The 21,356-nt window shown below is 36.1% G+C and overlaps 1 protein-coding gene across 2 annotated transcripts in view; it reads left to right on the top strand.

The window, feature by feature from the left end:
• SGCZ (sarcoglycan zeta) overlaps window positions 1–21,356 on the top strand; it is a 394,909-nt gene that overhangs the window by 274,187 nt on the left and 99,366 nt on the right. For both annotated transcript variants that reach the window (XM_077177494.1, XM_077177495.1), the window contains exon 3: window positions 20,480–20,581. In XM_077177494.1, the coding sequence (XP_077033609.1) occupies window positions 20,480–20,581 (102 nt within the window). The remainder of the gene's footprint in view (window positions 1–20,479; window positions 20,582–21,356) is intronic.

The following is a 21,356-nucleotide window of genomic DNA, read 5'->3' on the forward strand; positions in this document are numbered from 1 at the left end:
ATATTGTTTTTATGCTAACAGGGCATAATTCTACCAGCCGGAATTCAAAAGGCATAGTAGAATAAATTGTATCACCACTTGATTTATTATTATGGAAAAATGGAAAGATCAAACTCCTGGGTCTTGTCACATGGGTACTTCAGTGCTGTCAACCTTTTAAAAGGTAGAGGCTGCACTGAACCTGTCTTTTGTGTATGTGAGGCTTTCCACCCTTCAAAGCCTTTTTCAGAGACACCAGTGAAGTGTCTTGCCCTACATTCTGGCAGTGGCCAGTACAGATTGCAGGAAATATTTCAGAAAGCCTGTTAGTGAATGCTTGGTTACTGAAATCCTAACAGGATGGCTTTCTTTCCAGCTTCAAATTTCTATTACTTAATCCTGGGATTATATTTTGAAGCACAGGGCTTTAGTGCTGAATTTTGGCATGGAGTTCTACAAATTAGTTACATAGCTAGGCTCTTTTTTTACCCCCAAGTTTTAATTTACTTTTGTTTTTCTCTTTCATTTTCATATGACAATTCTCTGTGGCACTTGCTTTTTCTCTGCTCTACCTCTTGCTGCGTTTTATCTTTCTGCTATGTACCACCTTCTTTCCACATCTAAATAAAATAATTTCCTTTTTTAAACCTTGTTTTTTATATGCAAAGCTTTAATTTCTTTAGTCACATTTTTGTTCCATATCTGCATTGCTTTATCTTACAGGAGGCAGCATTTTTCAAAACCATATACCTCTTTTATAGCAGTAAATCTGTAGAGAATTTTCCAAATAATTGTTTTTGCACACAAATATTCATGGGAATATTGATAGATGGAACCTCTGGAAGTCCTCTGTCCCAGCCTCCTGTGTCAAGTGCCATGAACACCAGAGCAAGTTCAGCTAGTGTCCTGAAAACCTCCGAGTATGGAGTGTTGCTCACACACTGTCCTCCTCTCCTAGAAAAATGGATTTTCCTAATGTTCAGCCTCAGACTAGCAGTGTGCAATTTGTGGTGATGTACCTTTGTTACATTGCCATAACTGAGGCTCCACATTTTTGTAACTGTTCCCTGTGTTGTTAAAATTTGTGTTCTGTCTCCCCATCTTTACATCTTCACTTAAACAGCTCCAGCTCAGCCAGCATCATCCTCTAAGTCACATTCTCTGGGATCCTCAGCATCCTCGTAGCCCTGCACAGAACTTTGGTTTTCAGTCACTCTTGAGCTGGGGTGGGGTGAGTGCAGAATTGTCCATGTATTCCAGATGTGACCTCATCAGCACCAAGTGAGGGAGACAGAAATTTTCTTCGGTCACATATTTAATTTGTCAAGTGCTATAAGCTTTGAATGTATTTCAGCAGGATTGATACTTGGGAAATTTTTTACCAGCCTGTTTACATGCATGCCATCATTCTTCCCTTGTGTATCTTGGTAGAAATTGTTAGATTGTTGTTGCCCTTCTCTGCAGCTCTGCTATTCTGTTCCTCCCTTATCTTTCCCATTTAGCATCATCTTTGGATTTGTTGGGGCATAGGGGGTGTGTTCAATCTCCTCATCCCAGCCTTCCAAAAAATTTTACAGAATACGGCTAATAATAGAGTAGTTTGAGTTGGAATGGACCTTTAAGAGTTACTTAGTTCAACTTGACTGCAATGGCCAGGGACATCTTCATCTAGGCAAGGCTCAAAGACCCATTATGTCTGACATCCTTGAATGTTTCCAGGGATGGGGCATTCACCACCTCTCTGATTTTCAAATATCACGGAGAGTGGCTTGGCAACTACATTAGCCAGTTCCCTCAGGACTCAGAGATGAGTCATCAGGTCCCACAGACTTCACTGTGTTCACAACTGTGTTTGTGTGGTCAGAAACTGGATTTTCTGTTACAGTGGGAGGAACTTTCCTACTTTATTGCCCATACTGCTGTTCATCCACTGGAGAAATGTGGGAAGAGAAGGTGCCAGTGAAGACTGGAAGCAAAAAAACATATGTGGAGTGTCAGTTTTCTCCTCACCCACTGTTACTGGATTGTCAGTCTTGCTTGTGGGGGCACACCCTCTTTGACCTGCCTTTTCTGGCTGACATATCTCTAGAAGCCCTTATTCTTCACATTCCTTGCCCAGTTAAACTCCAGCAGCACTTTGGCCCTCCTGACCGCATTCCTGCATAGCCAGGCAGCATTCCTCTACTCTTCCCAGGATATCTGTCCTTGCTTCCACTGCCTTTGCATTTGCTTCTTTTCCATTAGCTTGACCAGCAGATCTCAAACATGTTGGTCTCTTTCCTTACCTTTTTACCCAAGTAGTGGTTTGTTCTTTCAAAGAATTTCCTCAGATTCCACAGAAGAACATTGCTGGCTGTGTCAAAAGCCTTAATGTACAGTAGTGTTTGTCATTGTCTGCATACATATAAATTTCCAAACAGAGATCCCTTGCTGACTATGCAGCGGGGGGACATTTTACACGCAGGCTGTTGAATTTACTGAGCCATTTATTCAAGCATATATGACTCAGAAATGTCATTAGTCAGACTGGAATTATTGTCTGCATAAAGTGACTGAAGTGTTTTGAAAATTGAATATAGCTCAGTGTTCATGTTAATTGTTATGGAATGCTCTGTAAGTTATATAATTGTTCTGGAACGGTCTATATTTTAGGCTGCTGTTAGACATCAATCAAAAATAATCTGCCTTTAACAAAATTTTGAAAACATGCAATAATATTGAAGAAAATGTTATGATAGAGTTGATCAAGAGCTACTATGGAATGCGTAGAGGTTTTTAATTACTGTATTTGAAAGGAACATAATGTAGTACACATAGAAATAAAGGTGATTTCACACAAAAAGCCCAAAAACAAACCAGCCAAACAAAAAACCAACCAACCAACAAACAAAAAACCAAAAACCACACAAAAGGCCTTAAATATAGCCAAAGTCAACCTACTGAGAGCTTTTTGACCCCAGCAAGTTTAGTCAATACCAAGGTCATTGCCAAGTAAGAATGAGCAATGAAAAGCAGGTCAACCATGCAGTAAAAAGTAGCAAGTAACAAGCAATGAGTTTCCTAAGGTACAGCTCAATGCAAAAGGGCTTACAGGAATGAAACAACATGGTTTAAGGGGCATGGAATAACAGCAGAAAATCATAAAGATAAATGAGGTAAATAAGGATGAGAAATAAACAATTAACACATCAAAATCCACATTTTTTGCTAGTTTTAAAGCTCCAAGGCTTTATGGAGGATTTGTTTGGTTGGGGATTTTTTATATCAGCCATTACATGATCACACTTATTATGGGGCAATGGAGAAATATTGTATTTCAACTAGTGAAACAATATCATTACAACATAACATTAAACATTTGTATAAAAGCAAAATATATATTAATCATTTTAGATGTTGGCAGAGGTCCGGGAAAAACTCCTTTGGATCCCATTGTTCTAAGTATCTTTGCAAATATTGACCCTTTTTCATCCCTGAATGGTTTTATCTCAATAAATTTTCACTCAAATTAAATTTTGTAACTCCTGAAGAAAATGGCTTAAGGACTTCCCTTTTTAAAATATTTTTGCTATTTAAAAAAATTGTTTCTAACTCCTTTTCTTTGTGGTTTTTAATTGGGTCCATGCAGGGGAATGTAATGTGCTTTTTTTGCTTTGCAACTATAATTTAGTAATGAACTTGTCTCAAAAGAGAATTGGATCGTGTATCTTTTATTTTTGTAGATAAATTATCATGCTGATGTGGTATTCACTATTTTTTTCAGTCTTTATTTTATTTTCTGGGAAAAATACTTTGAGAAAAGGAGAATTAGAGAAAATACTTACAGACTTGATATAAGGAAATATTATTTCTGTAGTTTACTGTTCTCCTCTTATCCCCAGAATGAAAGGAAGAGGAAAACGAGTTTAAGTTTTCTTTCCTTTTTTTTCACATGTTCTCAGTTTTATGTATAGTAATATTGAAAAACTTGTCATATTAATAATTTTTAAATCTAGGCCTTCACCCCTTCTCAGTACTTCTAGTTAACCATTAGCATGCCATTAAAAAGCCATTAATTTTGACATATACTAATGTCAATACAAGATCAAATTAACCTAATAAAACAACATATAATCTATCCCAGACCTCTGTGTTATGTTTAGCCTGTGCCAAAGAGAATAACAAAACAGATGGAACTGATAATTTTTCGTTACTTAAAACTGAAATCTGTATGATATACCTATGCAGAAGAAAAAAAAGACATATAATGTGTACCTATTAAAATTGTGTTTTATTACTCTTGATTCAATCTACTTGCTTACACATGTAAACTTGGCCCCTAATCTCAGAATTGTGCTGCATCTATTTTATCTCAGAATCTATAGAGATAAGATAAGAGATTTATTTGAGAAATGGGCTAAAACAGTGCATGTTAGAGACTATGAGGCAAAAGAGCATTTAGGATTCTGCTACCATGCTGCTTGTTTTAATGTAGTCCTTTATTTACCACCTGTTCATATTTGTTTTGCTGGTTAGTTTGGAGTTTTTTTCCTCTTTCTAATATTATTCAGTGGCAGCTTTAATTAATCATGTAATTGTTAAATACATTCTTGAAATATACTGTGGAGTCTTAGATTCAAGATAACTTGTTTGTAATGTAGGATGCTGCAGCCAATGTGATCTTGTCTTCCTAGAGTGCTATATAATAGTGCAGATACTCAGCATTATGTGACCATATCTGTCAGTGTGATGCTTATGAAATTGCAATGAAATATGCAATTAAAATCTGAAAATACATTCTGGAAAAGGCACCTTTCTGAAAATGTTTAAGGTCTTGATATTGTTGATTTCTTTAAGCTCTCTATGGCATTGACAACCAGGAGCTTGGAGACAGAATGCTTTGATTGTGGGAACTGGGGTTACCAACACATTTTTCCTTCTACTTTTTCCCTTAATATGTAAATTGTTTATTGTAAAGATAGGTACTTACATGGCTTTAAATGTTTGCAAACTTTGGATTTATAAAGATAAGTTCAAAAATGTAGAGTTAGGATGCTTTTCAGTCTGCATATAGCATTTTTTGGACCTGTTAAGTGTACCTTCTTGAACATTTGTAGAAAAGTGTGCATGATGCAGTGCAAGGTATTACCAACCTAAATTGTAGCTTTGTATCATGGCATCAAAAGTCAATACCTATCTGAGAGAAAAACTTCAAAGCTCTGGGCAGCCTCAGTGTAAGGATAACTAAGTAAAATTGAGCTGCTGAAGGAATCAACTCAGGTTCCTTATGGTCTCCATTTCTGTGTGAATATTAGGATAACTCTTGGGCTTCTATTATAAGAGTTTGAAATGAACTTTACATTTGACCAGTTTGTCATCATAGGGTTGATTTTCACTAGGGAGAAAAACAAAAAGACAAAGCACTAGATCTTGTCCTTTGTCACATTTATATTATTTAAAAAACTTCGTTAAGGTATTAAAACTCAGATACTGAAAATTATATTGCATCTATTTGCTGAAATACTGACAAGAAATGGCAGCAGAAATCTCAGTGCCTTCACCTGACCCGTGATTTCCCTTGCAGCAGGCAGTAGAGACCTCATCATTTCACTGTATGAACTTCATGTTAGTTTGCCTTGACAATATGTTGAGTTCCCTTTCTCTTTTTGTTATGAAAAAATTGAGATAAAATCCTTAGCTTTCAAATTTAAGTAAAGTGCACCCAAAGCACCTGTTTTAGGTTGATCAGGCACTGAAAGAGGTTGCTCAGGAGACAGTGGAGTCCCAGTCCTTGGAAGCAGTCAGAGTTCAAAGTGGACAGTGTCCTGAGCAAGCTGGTGTGGCTGCTGTGAGCACCCAATGAGCTGGATTAGTCAAGCACCAGTCAGTCCAGTTGCAATGATTCTGTGTTTCTATTGCTGTTTTAATTGACTGAAGGAATACATGCACCTCTACTGATGCTGCATGAAAATATTTTCTGTAATCCAAGACACACTTCTAAGTTTCCATGGTTTTTAGACCTCTTTTTTAGGTATGTGTGAGATAAGTTTATAGGTTTGCATACCAGGCAGATCAAATATTATATATTATGTCTTTGAAAGCTTGATGCCCTTTTCTCTGTTTGAGTAATTCTTGCTTTATTATTTGACAGCTGCACTTAGGTCTGACTATGGCTTATGAATATCTTTGTTTTGCAGTGTGCACAGTGGTACACTATTCACATTTGGATTCATTCTTTCTGGGGTTTCATTTAATTTTTCTCTTAAAAGAACATAAACAGATTGCTCTCGGTCTATTGCCCAGTTTTCAGGGCCTTTTGCCTTTTGTTTTCCATTCTTTATCTAAAAAAGGACCCTATTCACCCTTCTCTTGAGAGTGTTGGCAAATATAAGTAAATGAAGTGTGTGAATAATTTCCTGCATGTTTAATTGCCTTATGGAACAACTTATGTAGGTATTCTTGAAACTGCCTTACTGTCTGCACAGTAAGAAATTATGCTGTTCCATTGTTCTACTACTTCTTCTACAAAAAACACCCCACAGATATAGATTATGTCAGTTATTTAGACTAGAAACAGGTACTTTGTTTTCTTGCAATCCAATGAAGCTGTCAGTTATTGGTGATCACTACAGCAATTTTATCATAATCCTGAAACAGTCAAGGAAAGTGTAGTTCTTAAACCAACTAAGAGTACGTACATTTTCCTGAATAATGAAGTCAGCAATAAGTCTTGAAACTTACATGTTAAATATGCTTCTGTTTGGATTCAGGAGCTCTATTAGAACAAATTATGATGCCTATAACAACCAAAAGGGCAATCACTGAAAATTCAGATATATTTCATTCTTCATCTCTTATAATCTTCTTTCTTTCTTTTTAGGTTGTTTTTTTTTTTTTTGGGGTGGGGGAATTGTTTGGGGTTTTTCTGGTTTTATTTGTTTGGTTTGGGTTTTTGGTTTTGTTTTTTTTTAATATTAATGGTGTTTGGAAAAATATGCAGATATGCTGCATTTGGACATCTGTAAGATGTTGCATAGAAACAACATTCTTATTTCCGTTTGTCTGTGAACTCAACAAAATACTGTACGTACAGTAAGCATGATAAAAATATATTCCACAAAACATAATAAAGTAAAAATTTTAATGTATTCTACCATCTTTTGATTTTTCTTTAATTGTGTGGCTTAGATATGTGTAGTGTTATAGAGTGGGCTTAAAAGAGATTTAAATGCATTTTGAAATAGGATTTCCTCAACAAGTATGAGACATCTTGTGAAGATACATACTGTGTGTAATAGTTTCTGCATGGAAATCTAAAAAGAATTATAGAGAGAATTTCAGGAAAAGGTTTCCAAAAGCCAGCTGCTCCACCCTTTGCTGCAACATAGCTTAAACTGCATCATTCTTGATATGTCTGTCAAAAAAGTCATTTAAAATCATTTCAAATGGATATTGTACAACCTTGCAAGATCTTTCTGGTCCAGTTTCCATATTTTACTGACACTCACTTGATTCTCAATTCCTTCATTGTAAGTTCACTGTTTACTGTTTTATTATCAGTAGGCATGAATCAAGTGTTTTCATATTTTATTATCGTGTGCTTACTTTCTCTTCACCAATTTGAACGGCATCAATTTTAGCCCTTTGTATGTCTCTCTAATTTCCCACCCCCCTTATTATTTAATGTTTATTTGCATTGTCCCTTGTGTCATCCTTATCCTGTTTTGGTTTTTCATTGCTTTTGCATCTCATAGATCTCATGGGCATCTTCCAGCTTCCTACAAATAGCTTGTTTGATTATCTCTTCTGGTAGAGTTCATGATATTTTTCAAAGGATTCAAGGTAAGTTGATCTTTACTGCCACTCTTTTGCCTTTTAAAAGATAAATGCCAATTCTGTCTTCTAGTTTTCACCTTTACAGTTTGCTCTCATCCATCCTTAATGAGCTCTCACAGACTTTGTGCTCATAGGCTGCATAATTATGAGCCACACAGCAAAAACTACTGTGGTGCAATATGAATAGAACAGTAGAAAAGACAGTTTGTACCAAGGACCCAAAACCTAGAGTATAGGTATGCATATTTATTTACTTTATGATTACTCTGGTGCCCTGGAAAAAACATCCCTGTTATACATGTTGCTCAAAGACAGCCAAAGGAAAGATATTTTACAGACTCTTGCTTTCAGCTGTCCAGGCTTCCTGGTGTTGCTTGAGCAAGTGCCAGAGGATGCTATCATCTGTTTAGTGAACGTGACATGGGTCTTCTCATGCCCTTTGCCATCAAAGCAAGTCTTATTTTAGCTGTTCACTTAAATGCAACACATAGTGCTAGTTGCTTTCTAAGTTTGTGTTTGGGTATTGGCTAGAATGGAAGAGATGGTATCTTAAGTCTTGTGGTGGAGGCAAATGATTAAGTAGACACCCTGAAATAATGACTTGAAATCTCTCACTTGTTTCTTTGTATGAGCAAGAGGCAGGATAAATGAGAGAGCATTTGCAGTTTTGCATTTGGACAGATGGAAGTTCAAAATCTTGGGGACAACTGACGGTAGATGCAAAACTTAGGGACACAAAGTGATACAGATGAGACCCTTGACTATGAACTGGTACTATGACTGCAATGTATTGAATCTTCTATGAGACTGAAGAAGGTGATGGGAAAGTGGGGATGGAAAAAGAAAATCATTGTCAATTTAGAAAAAAAAAGAAAAAAAAAAGGCAGGCAGGCAAGACAAGCAAATTAGAAAAGTGCTGAAGAGGGATACAGCAGCTGAAGCAAGAAGAAAATATATTTAACCATAGGAGGTCTTGATATAATATAAAGAAATACCTTTAGCTTGAGGGCATTTGTGGGAGCTAGTTACTGACCTTGAGACCTTTAGCCTTTTAAGTGGTACAAGAAGCAGAAGGATGCAGGAGGTCTCTGTGATTTGAGAGCATTCTGTTGGTGCATGTGCACTTGGTACTTACTGTGGGACTTGCTTGTGCTGCAGATCACACATTGATTCAGACCTTTCTGTTCCTTTTAGAGACTGTTGCTGCACTTTGAACAGATCTTCTGATTTAATTTCATCCAAAAGGAATCCCCTTCACATGCAGAAAAACTGCCCCACAGTGTGAGCCAACATGGAGTAAGTGGGGAAATGAGGGATTGCTGCACTCTACTGCTCTGAGCTATGTCACTGTTGAAGACACCTTTTAGCTAATATTTTATCATTTGCTGATTTTGTATACCTCAAGATGAAGCTCATTTCACTCAGTGGGCTTGAAAATACCTAGGTTATGCAACTATTCATAAATGCATTCATTCTTTCCTTGCAGGGTCTTTATCCTTTATCACCGGTGCACCAATTAAAACAGAAAACCAACTTATTTTGACTTTTCAACTAAAGAAGAAATTTAGAAAGCAGGAAAAACATGCTTAAGAAATGCCAAAATTCTTCAGTATCTATCAGAAACCTTTCTTCTCCTTTGGGTAAATTAGTTTGTTAAAGAGCTACCACTTCACTCTAATTTCTTTTTCACCTTCAGCAAGTCTCCCAGGAAATTTTAACTAAGAGTCCTTTCACTGGATTTTCCTTCTTAAAAAAGCACTGATTTTCCTTTGAATTATTTTCCTTTTAATCTAACTTTCAAGAACTTTGTCCTTTTGTGACCAATCTCAACTACATTACCACTTAATCTTCCCATTCACTCTTCATTCTCTGTTAATTGGAGCCAAATGGAAAGCAGTGCCTATCCACCCTTATTACTCCTCAAGAAAGCATTTCAGGAGCTTCCTCTTCATCCTGTCTCCTGCTGTATTCATAAAAGTTGTTAGCCATTAACCTATATTATCACTGAGGTCTGTGCTCTGGTTTACTCTTCACAGATACATTATCTAATTGATCCTTCTGGTGTTTGAGGGAAATCCCAAACTGGTAATGTTGTTTGGGGTTTGTTTTGTTTTTCTTCTTTAAGTTTGTACATGTCCTTTTCAGTCACTTAGCAGTTCTCTCTCTTTTTTGGTCTGAACATGAAAACAAGAGGATTCATCCATGCTCTCTTTCTGTTCTTCCTCAACAAGATGTACTACGTGAATTTGAATTCTTCAACTTCCTTCTCTCCTTAGATTGTTGTATTACTACTATCATTACAAATCAGCTGTATGAAGTAATAACCAGGTGGCTGGTGAATCTGAAATCCAGTCTAACTCATGATTCATGGTGTAAGTGACCTATAGCTTCAGTCTTGCTAGGACTGAGGTGGGTTCTACATTTGCTGTTGAGGATTGGACCATTTGCTTCCTTAATCAGCTACTTTGGAGGGTGTCCATTTCAGCTTCCGTGTCTTCCACTCCTGCATTCCTTTCCAGCTGGTCAATCACTTTTTCCCTGGAATTCCTCGTGCCTAATATTACTGATATCCTTTTTGTATCATATGGGCTTCTCTGTTTCACCACTTTGTCTATAGGTCTTCTGCCAGTTTCCTGAAAGAAACATACAGGGCCACTTCATTCCTGATTTCTACCTTTGGAAGATATAGGTTTCCCTGGTTTCAGCACAGAACCTGAACTGACCAATTTCCCTTCACACTTCCTTTGCAGGCACAACAGCAGGTAGCTGCTCTGTGTCCCGCCTGCACCCTCAGAGCCGTAGGCTGAAAATGATCTCATGACAAAGGTGACTCTGATGCTGTGCTTTTAAGGGGGTGAATTGTGATACTGAACTTCTTTCTAAAGTCCCTTCTGCAATCTGTCTCTAAAGTTTCCCTGTTACAAAGGTCAGCGAGCCATTGAAGTGCTGATTCACAAATGCTTATCTTTCATTGTGCTTCTGTGATCAGTTTAGACACACCGTAGGAAATTTATATCTGAGAACACACTATCATTCCTCAAAATGATGCAGTACATCTTTTTGTCATGTTTTCTTGTGAAATTATCCCCTTTACAAGGCTTCTCCCATTTGCCAACATAACTGATAACTTCTCAATGGCTTTTGCCATGCTGAGCTGTATGCAAAGAGATTAGGTAGGTCCTTTTTCCATTTAACACTCCAAAACCACTTCCATGGTTTTAACACTCCCTAAAAAACTGAAGGTTAGTATTTTTACTCCCTTTGCACTGCAGAGAAGGAACTGAAAGCTATCATTTAGGAGATGAGTGTTCTATTGAGCAGGCTGTTAGATAAAAGAGGAGCTATTTTTAAGCAACTTGGTGGCATTTCTTACACTTCCATTTTCTTTTCCCTGATAGCACAAGATGGATCTCTGCAGCAAGCTACTTTGCTCTTTGTCCCATTTATTTTATTGAGTGTATCAATGGAGCAAGGTTTTGTTTAGTGAAGGATATGTAGAAGTTCTTTTGAAAAACATGCAGTGTTGGTACTGTAATACTAAGTAACTGTCTAAACTTGGATAATATTAAGGCTGCAATGTTATATAGTCACACTTCTTGAATTGTAAAATTGTTTGATACGACACTTTTTTCTCACATGAAAATAAACATTTTTCATTTTGACAGTAATACATTCCTTTAACTGGACTGCTTTGAAAATTGTTTTCTTTAATGCTATTTAATTCTACAATGTGATAAAGGAAGCAATGTATTAGGTCCTACTTAATGATATTTGTTTTGTTATAAGGAAAGCACACTTTGCTAAATACAAGTGCCAGTCCAGGGAGTTACAGAAGGATGTGCTTGGCTGTGGGTACTTCAGGACCTCCATGGTATGGCTCATGAGGTTAAGTTTTTTTTATAAAGGAAACAGAGTCGGTCAAACAGCAAAATATTTAGGAAGGTACACATGCCTTAATATAAGAAAGTAGAAATTAAGACTCAAATTTCTTTGGATGCTGAAATCTAAATCAGGGAATATTTTAAATCTAGGACTCAGATCTGCAGGTAAGAGTCCAAGCTTGTGAAACTTGTCTTAAAATGGATCTCAGTCTTTTGTGATGGAGCAGCGTGATTTTAATATTAAAAAAGTCTTTTGGGAAAAAGAATGTTGGTATTAAGGATTTTGAAGGAAAATTCATTTTTTTCCAATAAGTTTTTTATTACTTGTATGAACTGGATGGTTGTCTAAAAAAAAGCAACCATTAGAGCAATGTGGTTCTACCATGGTAGCAATAGACTGACTAGTCATCACATACTAAGGAGGTTAAAAAAAGTTGCCCCTTTCATAGACAGGGCACGTACTCTAGTAAGTACATAAAAGAGAAGCTACTGTCTAGCCAGTTTGTGGAATCCAATATCTAAATTCATTTGTTCTGATGACAACATCTGATGTGTAGCATATCATCAGTCGGAATCAGAATAATATTGCAGAAATACCAGACGTGCTGAAATCAACAAGTGACATAATTTTTCTCTGCTTAGCCATGGTAAGTGTTCGCAAGCTGTGCTTGTTCTGGTTTTTTTAATCCACTTAGAGAGATATGGGCGATAAAGGCAGACTAGGAGCAATGTGAGCATTAAGATGCAAAATAACATACAAAGAAAATGATCTGTGATTATTTAGTCTAAGCAATAATGTATCTAAAGGGCAAACAAAAGTAATTGCATTATAGCACCGGAGTTTCAGGCTATGTATGAAGAAAATTCTTTTAAAGATAGTAGAGGCAATATAGTAACTTGCCTAAAGAAGATATAGAATCTGCCTTTAAGGGAAAGAACAAGAGAAAAGCAAACCATTACATCTGTAGCAGCCAAGGTAGAGCTGACTTTGCAATATTGTAAGAGAATAACAGAGAATAACATTATTTAAAGAACCTCTCCACTACGCCCACAGCTCAATTCAAGACATGCTTTATCATTTTTCAATTGGTATAAATGCTGCCAGAATAATTACTAATGCTTGTTTAGCACTTTTTTTTTTCCTGCTGCTCCACTTAGAGGGCTGAAGTTTTGGTTGTGTCAGGGCAAAGTGCAAACATGGAAAGCTCAAAACACATAATTGCATTAACACAAGCTATTTCATGCATGTGACTGACAACCCAAATAACATTTTTACTTCTCAAAATCTAGACAAAACTGCATTAGTTCGGTGTATTTCACTGGAATACACAATAAGGGTAAGTCCTAAAACTTATTTGTAGAAGCTCTTAGAAAAATATCAGAACCTCTTCTCTATTTTAATTGTCATATGTGTACGCAACAAACCAGTGGGACTGTACTTTTTTTCATATAGGTAAATATTTTTACAGGTTTATCAACAATGTTGACTGCTTCTGTATAGAGCATATTTGTTTATTGTCCTCTTATATCAGTTTTTAATTTTTCTTTCTGAAGTCAGGCAATCACTTGAAAAAGAAAAGAATAATTTATGATTAAATTTTCAGCATGACTAAATTATCTTCAAGATTCTGTGCTGAAATTACAGCAGGACTCAAACACAGGGAAGTGGATTAAATAAACTGCAATTTATGTGGACAAAATAAACACACCCACACTCAATACTGCTGGCTCCTGCACAGCTTGTTTTCACCAGGACCCCGAGATCACTTTCCACAGAGCTGCTTTCCAGCAGGTCAATCCCAGCCTGTGCTGGTGCATGGGGTCACTCCTCCCCAGGTGCAGGACCCTTTGCTCAATTTCCTCTCTGCCCATCTCTCCAGCCTGGCAAGGCCCTTCTGAAGGGCTGCACAGCACTCTGGGGTATTGGCTGCTCCTCCCAGCTTGGGGTCATCACCAAACTTGCTGAGGAGGCATCTGCCCCTTCATGCAAGTCATTGATGAATAAGTTAAACAACTCCCAATATTGAATAATGGGGGACACTGCAAGTGTCAGGCCTCCAGCCAGAACCTGTGTCACTGATTGTGACTCTCTGGAGTCAGCCAGTTCTCAATCCATCTCACTGTCCACTCATCCAGATCACACTTCCTGAGTTTGCCTACAAGGATATTGTGAGAGACCAGTGTCAAAAGCCTTGCTGAAGTCAAGGTAGACAATATGCACTGCTGTCCCCTCATCCCTCCAGGTAGTTTTTACTTTGTAGAAGACATCAAACAATGATTAACCCTTAGTGAATCCATGCTCCTGATCACCTTCTTGTCACCTACATGGATAAAGATGGTCTCCAGAATGAGACACTCCATCACCTCTCCAGGCATTGAGATCAGGCTGACTGGCCAGAAGTTCTTTAGGTCCTTCTTCTTGTTCTTTTTGAAGACTGGGGTGACATTTGCATTTTTTCAGTTCTTAGGTACCTCTCCTGGCTGCCACAACCTTTCAAAGATGATAGTGAGCAGCCTCACAATGGTGATATTAAAGGACACATTTATGTTTGAATGAAAAATAGCATAACTCCCCTTATGATGGAATAAAATCAAAATTTTAAACATGAAATAGAGGTTTCATCTTATTGTCATGATAGGTATATATTTTATATCAGTATAGGTAGTTTGTAATTGAAGAACCAGGTCATACTCCACACTTAATAACCATTCTAAAGTAGCATGTATTCAAGGAATTTTAATTCCAGTTAGTTTTGATAGTAGTCTGATTTTTCTTTCCTTTTAATGCTTTTTCATCTTATTTTTTTCCTTAGTTTGTTTCTCTTTAAATATTGCTCCACTGTACTACAGTAATTTATTCCCTAGCTTTACCCTGATATCTAAATACTGTCAGCATTGAAGATGCTATCTATTGTTGTCAGCAGATGGATGAAGGCAGGTGTTTCCATCAATCCAGATTTTTACCATTCCAATGAAAGCTTGCCTTCATTTTAGCTTTATTTTTGGCTGTTGAAGCTGTTATCTTTCCTAGTAATCCAGGAAAATACTCTGGTTTTCTTGCTTACACTACCCATCTTGTTTATGCAAGACTTTTGCTGCCTGCAGTTTTTCCTTCAGTTGTACATCCATAATCACATCCAAGCACCATTTTTCTCCAACTGGAATTATTTTCCAGCTCTGTTTATTACATCCAGGTTTTTGCATGTGTGAATACAATACAAATAATTTCCTTTGTCATCTTCCTTCCAATCTTTTGTGTGCATCTTCCATTTTATCAACAACCTAGCTGCTAATATAGTTCATCTTCCTAATCATACCCATTGCTGTCCCTTTACATTACCTACTTTTTTGTGCCATCCTGTCAAGTTCAGTATTCTTTTTCCATCTTGACTATAATTCACTACTGCTACATTGTTTCATTCACCTTTCTTCTGATATCATACCCTCTTCTTTTAATTTGGCATGGCATGTTTGTATGCTTAGCTGTTTCATCTGTGCTTTTTCATACCAGTGCAGCCACATCATCCAAATTCCATTTCATGTATAGCTTGTGCTATGATGCCTACAAGGCAAAAGACATTGAATTCTTATTAATTTATAGGACATCTGATGCAGGCACTTTGTTTAAACCCTACTTTTCTATTATTATAATGTCCCCCCTCCCTGTTTTGTGTAATGATTCCTTCTTCAGAATGTGAGCTTTTGGAGATGGAGTTTGGGCTTAAATATATACTCAGAAAACAGGCAGGATATCACATCAGAACTTTTGAAAACCTTGAATATTATTGATAAGAATGGATTTCCTGACCCACCAACTACTTGTTTGTTCCTGCTGTAAAGTACTGAAACATGTATTTGGTGTATGTCGTTATTATTATGGAAGTCAGAAAAAATGCCATGCAAACTTGAAATATAAAATACTATTAATGTTTTAGTCAGTTCAGAATAACCAACACCTCAGTTCACTTTTCATTTTAACTTTTCACTGTGCTACTGCATGTAAGTTCATGATCCTAAGGAAAAAGCCTGCATTTTAGTTAGCAGAGTTCTTTATTGCCTTCTCAGTGCCCACTTCATGAGATGCATGACAAATTACTGGAGGATCTATCAGAGTGCCGTTCTCACCCCATGTAATGAGAATTTTCATTCCTGACCTGGAGCATCATGCCTTCCAACTTCTTTTCTCCAGACCAAGGAATTTTGAATTCTGTGGTTTTACACAGGAATTGCAGATATTTTGTCCACTTTAATGTCTTTCATATAGCAATGTTATTGATAGATTTGCAGAATTTTCTAACATTGAAGGTCTGGGTTTGATCTCATTCAAGGAGGTGTTATTTCATATGGGTGGAGGGAGTTTATAAGATATAGTTACTGATTTCCAAAATGTTATTTCTAATTGAAATATTCCACAGCTTGGCTTCAAAACTGCCCTTTTAGTAGCTGAAAGATCTTCTAAGCCAGCTTAGTGAATCCTGTCCTAGGTCTCCAGTTGCTGTCATCTGTGTCACAGAGGACTGGCTTTATTGTGTAGAGAGCTAAGCTTGTTCTTTCACACTTCTGGTTTATCAGCAATTTGTGTAGAATTCCTTATCCTCTCCTTTTTTCTTAGAATGTCATAGTGCTTAAACAAATAAAAGTAAAAAAGAAAGAAAGAAAAACAGAGAGAGAACAATAAAAGAAAGAAAGCACAGCACCACATGTTTCATTAGATAGCAATAGGTGTAGTTCAGGACTAGTTGTATAGTTTAGATTGTAGACAGGCTACTGCAGACTGTAGTTTTAGCCAACTTCCTGTCTTGTTGAGAAGTATTCATTGCTCTTGAGAAGTATTCATAGCATATACTTTATATTTGTAGTTATCATAAAACATGCTGCTGTAATAGTTTATTGGGCAGGAATTATACAGGCTGTATAAGTAATGCAGCCTTGTAGAATTCTCAGCACATTGGGAAGAAATAACTTAATCTTTTAAAAGATCATCCTGCCTGTTTAAAGACAGTGTGAATTAATCTCTGGTTTTCTTATATACCATTTACAGGATCATCGAAGACCATAAATCTCTGTCTGTTTATAAGCAGGTCAAAGCTTAAAAAAGCTCTGAATGTCAGTATTGTTGTTTGCCTCCCAGAATATTTTTCTGGAGAGCTCTTTTATGTTCTGATTCAAATTTATACTCTCATTATCACAGATTTATAGTAAGTATAGTTTAGGACTTCATTGACTTTAATGTAATGTTCAAAGTCAGTAAAACCCTTCCTTAGGTTGCTGCAGTTTGAAGACAAAGAACAGCATAAACTAAATGCTTGGTTTTCATATTTTAATAGCTTATTTTTTGAATGTCTGGTTTTAATCACTGACACGTGATGTACTCCAAGAATAACATAAAATATTGATAGTGATGTTTGATTTTTTTTTACAATCTCTATAAGACATGTTTATGGATGTAAAGGGGTTGTTTTTCTTTGTATGTGAGGGAAAAAACAATGTAAGTGAGGCAGGGTCACAGTTTGTTTCGTATTCTTAAGTGAGAAACATGGAAAGTTGTACATGGTATAAGATACTGAATAATGATAAATACTGAATAATAATAAAGAGGACATAAAGTGATGCAAAGACAATCACTCACAACATAGCACAGACTCATGCCCACTGTATCTTCAAGCAGTGGCCACTTTGAAAGACAATCCTTGTTCTCTCCAGCCCCCTTCTTGCTCTACCACCACTTTTTCTTGCTGAGCATGATGTTACAGGTATGGAATATGTCTTTGGCCACTTGGGGTCAATTGCCTTAGCTGCATTCCCTCTCAACTCCTTGGCCATCCCCACTCTACTTATTGGGGGGGAGAGGGGGGAGAAATGATAGAGGCTTGACACTCTGGAAGCACAGTTCAGCAATAGCCAAAGCACTGGTGTGCTATGAGCACTGTTTTAGCCAAAACTGCACACTATTATGCCAGCTGCTATGATGAAAGAAATCCTCTGTCCCAGTCAGTCCTAGTACCGAACTTGACACTTGTTTTAAGTACTGGCATTGTTCATTCAAGTCTATTTTTGCACTTGAATAAAATCAAATCACACCAAAAGGATAATCTGAGTTTCATTTGCCTGGAAAACCTAAACTTTATGGAGTTTATTTGGTAAATAAGCAGAAGGACCTCTGATTAATCTTTTTACTATTAATAACTTTTTAACCAAGTTGTGTTAGTTTTGAAAACCCTCGAATTTTTCTCTTTAACAGCATAGTTTTAACCCAATGAAACAAGAAAAGCCTCTTATTCCAACCTCTGTTTAAACGTGATGGAGCGGTTATTGATGAAAAAAACCATACTGGGAAGTAATTCTTTAGTGGGGTGGTCATCTTCGTTAAGCATGTTGTAGTAGCACACGTCTGACTATATTCTGTATTTTACTATTGAGACATTTCACGTCAGTCATTACACACTTCAGGAATTATCTGGAAGATTATTGTGTTTATCAAGGAATTGAGGTTGCAGTCACCCTATTCCAGTTTGATAACACCTTTTGTGACTTAGGCTTCAGAATGTAGTGTCTGTGTTTTTGTGTTGAATCATGTAATTTCACTGAAGTTAGTGCTTCTGTCTGTGCAGAGCCTGTCTGCATTCAATCTGTTGGATTCTGCTGAAGGACTAAAGAATGAGTACCTAGAAAGGTCACTCAGGAAAATGAAAGCCCTTATGGACACAGTAGGCTCTATCAATACTTTGTTTCTGAGACCCTGACAGTTTAATCTTACTATACAATTTAACTTCCTGCTGCTGAAAATAAACAGAGAAAATATGATAAGTATCAAAACATAGTGTATGAATTGATTTTGTGCTTTAGGTCTCTGTCAGTAACATAAAAACAGTACCACCATATAAAGTTGTTGAAAGTATTTTGAAAATTAATTAATAGTTGTGAGGAATGATATTATTTCAGTGATAAACACTTATGTGAAGAGAAGTCTAGAAGAATACTGACAGTACTGTCTTCACAGCAGAGTTTTAACAGAGTACAATAAATGAGGAGCAAACACAATAATAACATGAAAGCAAAATAGCAAGTAGCTGCTGATTGAAGTTTGTGCCAATTCTGTATGGAATAAGCTGAGATTCAGGAGGGTAAATATCATATATATTTATATAATTTTATCCTAAACATATTTGCAAGATAGAGCAGATGGAATCTTCTTAGGTAACTTTAATTTCAGCATTTCTATTTTTCTGAAAGCTTGAATTCCCATTTTTTTTGTTTATTTTTTACTTCCTCCTTTTCCCTCCTTCCCTATTTTTCTTGTAAATATATTTTATGTGTGTCAGTTAGAAACATTCCGCAAAAGCAGGTACAACAAAATATTGAATTTGCCTTTTCAGTTAGGAAACATGTCTATATCCAAATCAATAAATCAAAAACATACCTAATTCTTGTTGAGTATTTATTCACTGACAAAAACTACAGCATGCTTGTTGTATTTTCCCAGGTTATCCTTTACTATCAAAATTTTATATTCTATTTCTAAAGGATTGATCTAATAGGGACTTAATTTTTCTTAATGCAGATTGCACATTCCATAACAAGCTCTGATTTCTTTATTTCCTTTTCAAAAACAGGTCTCACTGTTTCCTTTTGCACTTTTTGTTAGAAAGCCCACAAATACCTGAAATTTTCCCTGTGAAAATATTTGCATAAACATTACTTGACTTGAGATAAATACTTTAAAATATATCATCGCTTTCTTAAGAAGCATTATTTGACAATTCACTTTCTTAAGAAGCATTATTTGACAGCAGCCGAGGACTGTTACCCAGCTGTTTGCCCAGTAGGCAGAGGTTACTTGCCTCACACTTCAGCCAGCAGACCTTCAGCATTGTTCCAGTAGACTAGAGTCAACAATGGCTTTGAGATATGTAATTAGCAGTTAGATTAAATGTGCTTATTTTGCACTTATGTGGATCAAGTTAAATTTCACTGGCTGTACAGTGAAGAATTACTCTTTTATCAGGAACATAGCAACAAGATTCTCAGGATAAAAAATCTTGACTTTCTATTGTTGTGCAAAATAATTTTGTCTCTTGACTATAAAGCATGTTTCATTTTTTTTTTCCTGTAAGAGTGCAGCTGAAGCCTTATTATGCCACTTTTCTATGCTTATATTTTATTGAACATTGGATTTTGTGGTTTACTTGTTTCATCCAGACTTTTACAATGGTGCCTTTCCTATTTCCATTTTGATAAATAAACACAAACAATTAAAATTAGCATTTTTGAAGTTGTTAATGAGCAACATGCTTTTAGTAGTGATGAACAACAACTAAAAATTATTTTCTTTCTTCCTACATGATATTTTGCTGTGTATTTTAATCACCAGGAAAAGCAAAAACACTGGATTCAAGCTATAAATTGCTTTAAATTTAAAAAAATGTTACATATATATTGCGAAAATTAAATAGTTTTTGTTTTTTTTTTTTTATTGAGCAATTGTAAAATTACATTCAGCAATTGTAATATTTTCACCCTATACAGGGAATAACGATCTACAGTTTTATCCTGGCACTAGGTTCATCCAAGAAATAAAGTATGCAGGTCACCATCAGGTTGCACAGTTAAATACTTCAGCCCTAGGTTAAGCTCTGGCTGTAAATGTTCTCATCTACCTCCTGCCCAAGATCATGAGAAGAGCTGGGGACAGTGGGAGAGCACTCATCATTTTTAGGGGTTAAGCCAACTACTGTCTTCTTTTTAGGTTGTTCTGGATAAGGTTATTTCCTAAAGTGAATATATATATATATTATTGATTGTAGGATGGAATGGGAAATTTGAGAGTCACTAAAAAAGGAATACGACTTGAAGGAATATCTGAATTTCTACTTCCACTATATGTGAAAGAAATCCATTCCCGAAAGGTAGGTATTTTTCATCTTTATTTCTTAATTTGCAGCTAATATAAACTGATCTCTTCAGTCTCAAACTACAAAGTTTAATTCTTACACCTCCTAGATTAGCAATCAGTAGACGTTTGCTTTGAGAATATCTTAACAGTGAAGGCTTCCTTCATGTCATTTTTTTTTTCTGAAATCTTGCTTGCTTCTTAAAAGAAATGTTTTATCCTAAAGAAAGGAGATTCAAAGCATGTATATTTTATACTTCAAATGACCTCAGAAATGGGAATGGAACATTTGACTCTCAGTTGATGTAAAGTCCAGGAAAGCAAGAGTGGTGATAAGTTTAAAATGCAGTGAAATAAGGAATGGTTTTGTTCTTTTTATCACTAGCTATCATGACTTCTTTTTCTTTTTAATTATTTTTTTAATTTTAATTTTTGTTTGGGTTTATTTTCCTCTTTAAGTAGAGGAAATCCTGCTATACTGTGTAATGTCTCTAGGATTTAATTTTTCAAAGCAAACCCTTTTAAATGTTTAAATGAAATTATCATATATTATCAGGTTATTACAGAGAAAAAAAGAAAAGCAAGACATTTTGTACTATGCAATTCAATGTAGGTCATTTCAAGTCTTTTGGTTTTTTTCAGTTATGCTGTTTATATTAACATTGTAAATGAATTTTAAAAATATTGAAATGCTGGAAAAATCATCTTTTTAGCATGAGACTGATTACCTATGATCTGAGTAGAATGTTATGTTGGCTTTCAGTCAATCATCTGAAAAGAATTTTATTGTG

The sequence above is a fragment of the Agelaius phoeniceus genome, chromosome 4, assembly GCF_051311805.1.
Source record: "Agelaius phoeniceus isolate bAgePho1 chromosome 4, bAgePho1.hap1, whole genome shotgun sequence".
NCBI lineage: Eukaryota > Metazoa > Chordata > Aves > Passeriformes > Icteridae > Agelaius > Agelaius phoeniceus.